This window comes from Dama dama, chromosome 23 (genome assembly GCF_033118175.1).
Source record: "Dama dama isolate Ldn47 chromosome 23, ASM3311817v1, whole genome shotgun sequence".
In the NCBI taxonomy this organism is placed as follows: Eukaryota; Metazoa; Chordata; class Mammalia; order Artiodactyla; family Cervidae; genus Dama; species Dama dama.
This window is the reverse complement of record NC_083703.1, coordinates 56243990-56247000: the sequence shown is the minus strand read 5'-3', so window position 1 is coordinate 56247000 and position 3011 is coordinate 56243990. Positions and strand designations below refer to the sequence as shown.

Sequence of the window (3011 nt, the reverse complement as noted above, 5' to 3'; positions counted from 1 at the left end):
CTTGTCACGAAACCTCCCTGACACTGAGCAGAACATGGCTCTCCTGCTCAGGGCTGCCCTGCTGCGCACAGACGTGCAGGAAGTCTGGAAAGCGTCATCAAGGTCCTCCATGTCTTTAGAGCCTAATAAAAGCTGTTATATTTTCCAAGGAGGGTTTTTAGAGGGAACAGCAGCAGATCAGAGAACAAGCAGTCAATGGTAGCCATCACTGTGTCATCTGTAACCTCCTTGGGTGTAGGTGGAAGGATACTGCTCTGCCTGTGGGAGGCGGGGGGTCCATCAAAGATCGTCATCCTTACATCCTTCCTTGTTTCTTCGTGTGACCTGCCCCTGCTCAGTACCTTTGTACCATACAGAATTCACCCAGGCAGACGCCTCCCGGGCGCGCGGCCGGCGGCGGTTGGCGGCGTGTGGGGCCGGCTGGCGGTTGCCGGGAGCCGGAGCAGGGCTCAGGCAGCTAGAGCCGGCGCCATGGTGGAGAAGGAGGAGGCGGGCGGCGGTATCAGCGAGGAGGAGGCGGCGCAGTATGACCGGCAGATCCGTCTTTGGGGATTGGAGGCCCAGAAACGGCTGCGGGCCTCTCGGGTGCTTCTTGTCGGCATGAAGGGACTCGGGGCTGAAATCGCCAAGAATCTCATCCTGGCTGGAGTGAAAGGACTGACCATGCTGGATCACGAGCAGGTATCTCCAGAAGACCCCGGAGCCCCGTTCTTGATCCGTACTGGGTCTGTTGGCCGAAACAGGGCTGAAGCCTCTTTGGAGCGAGCACAGAATCTCAACCCCATGGTGGATGTGAAGGTGGACACTGAGAATATAGAAAAGAAACCCGAGTCGTTTTTCGCCCAATTTGATGCTGTATGTCTGACTTGCTGCTCCAGGGACGTCATAGTGAAAGTTGACCAGATCTGTCACAAAAATAGCATCAAGTTCTTTACGGGCGATGTTTTTGGCTACCATGGATACACGTTTGCCAATCTTGGAGAGCATGAATTTGTAGAGGAGAAAACCAAAGTTGCCAAAGTCAGTCAAGGAGTAGAAGATGGACCTGATACCAAGAGAGCCAAACTTGATTCATCTGAGACAACCATGGTTAAGAAGAAGGTGGTCTTCTGCTCCATCAAAGAGGTGCTGGAAGTGGACTGGAGCAGCGATAAAGCAGCCCTGAAGCGCACAACTCCGGATTACTTCCTCCTTCAAGTGCTCCTGAAGTTTCGCACAGATAAAGGAAGAGATCCTAGTTCTGATACCTTTGGGGAAGATTCTGAGTTATTGCTCCAGATACGAAACGATGTGCTTGATGCCCTGGGTGTCAATCCTGACCTGCTTCCTGAAGACTTTGTCAGGTACTGCTTCTCTGAGATGGCCCCAGTGTGTGCAGTTGTTGGAGGGATCCTGGCCCAGGAAATTGTGAAGGCCCTGTCTCAGAGGGACCCCCCTCACAACAACTTCTTCTTCTTCGATGGCATGAAGGGGAATGGGATTGTGGAGTGCCTGGGCCCCAAGTGAACCCGAGACTCCGCGGCCCCAGAGATGCTGACCGCACGGTGCCCTTGTGCAATGGATCCCCTCCCCTCCCCCATGAAGGCCTCTCCACGCGAGGGAAAAACCAAGTCACTGAACCAGTACCAACCATTTCCTGCGAGCCGCGAGGCTGTGAAGCACCAGTGGCTGCTAAGCAAGGGCCTGGGTCCTGATGGTCTCCTCCCAGCTCTCCTGCATGGTCAGTTCCTGAAAGTCCCCAGCCAGGAACCAGCACACTTTGTTGCCTAGGAGCCTCTTGCCACCTTCTTGTCCTCAGTCCCCACCTGATGTCACACAGCGAGGAGCGTGACTTCAGGTGGGGAATAACTCCCGGAGCCATGAAACCACACAGCGGAACCACAGTTTCAAGTGCAGACAGGTGCCCTTAGAGAGCCAAAAACATGGCGGGCGGAGTGTGTGTCCACCAAAGTCTGAAGCTCTGAGAAGCAACAGGCGGCATCGGTGTGCTGCTCTTGAGTTTAGTCTAGGATTAGTTGAGTTTCCAGCCTGGATTTTGAAAGAGAGGAAGTATTACCAAATCTTTTTGGGTATTAGGGTGAGGCCTTGCCAGTGGAATATTAATGGGAATGCTTGTTTTAAAAGGCAGATTCCCGGGTCCCACCCCTGGGGAGCCTGACTCTTTGGCTTTGAGGTGGGACAGGGAGCCGGCCTGTCTTCCAGCAGAGCCCCTCACAGATGCAGGCGATCGCGCTGCAGGCTGTCGCATTGAAGGGCTATGTCGGTCCTTCTTGTTACCCCCCTGAATCGCAGCTGTTTGTGTGTTTTTTATATATTCTATGTTTCTTTGGTTCTTCAAAAAGGAATGATAGAAATAAAGTTATTTGCTTTAAGATTTGAAAAAAAAAAAAAAAGAATTCACCCATAGCCTGGTCCAGAATTGAAACATAAAATGCCAGGTACCTCATCCAGTTGTCAATACCAGTTGGAAGCACGTTTAGCTATGAGTTAATGAAATCTGAATGAATAATGGCTGAAATAATCAGGAGTTTGTCTTACACTGTAAGTTGTCAAAATGTAGTTGCTGTCAGTTTAAATTCACTGGCTTACTGATGCCACTGAATACCCAGATTCATTCTATCTTAGTTGCTGTTATTATTCTTCTTGTGGACTGACTTTTGTCACATCTGTTGAACATCATCACAATATGGTTGCCACCACACCAGCCATCAAATCCATGTTTAGCGGGAAACAGGGCAGCACCAACAACGTACTGACTTCTTTTACAAGACAGTAAGCTACATTCCTGAATGCCCCCTATCGTACTTCTGCCTTATTATTTGTCAGAACTTTGCCTTGTGGTCAGCCCTTAGTGTAGTGGGGTGAGAAAATAAATATTTAATTTTCAAGTCTTTGTGGCATCAAGGGAGAAAGGAGATAGAATGACTGTTTTATCATTCAAAGAACATTCTCTCTAATACCAGCCAACTTATTAATTCATCCACGTAGCCACTTTTGCCATTTTTTGTCAA

At 50.1% G+C, this 3011-nt stretch overlaps 1 protein-coding gene across 2 annotated transcripts; it reads left to right on the top strand.

The window, feature by feature from the left end:
• The first annotated feature begins 381 nt into the window (after positions 1-381).
• On the top strand, positions 382-2372 carry LOC133044946 (SUMO-activating enzyme subunit 1-like). Of its 2 annotated transcripts, XM_061126898.1 has the most exons (2): positions 382-1195; positions 1411-2372. In XM_061126898.1, the coding sequence occupies exons 1-2, from the start codon at positions 472-474 to the stop codon at positions 1692-1694; spliced, it is 1008 nt and encodes a 335-aa protein (XP_060982881.1). In that variant the 5' UTR covers positions 382-471; the 3' UTR covers positions 1695-2372. The 2 variants fall into 2 exon arrangements, with proteins under 2 accessions (XP_060982881.1, XP_060982880.1); XM_061126897.1 differs by having other exon boundaries at positions 382-2372.
• Positions 2373-3011: the final 639 nt, after the last annotated feature.

Bases quoted from the DNA above. Each gene is read 5' to 3' on its own strand.
- LOC133044946 (XM_061126897.1), top strand. From the start codon at position 472: ATGGTGGAGAAGGAGGAGGCGGGCGGCGGTATCAGCGAGGAGGAGGCG.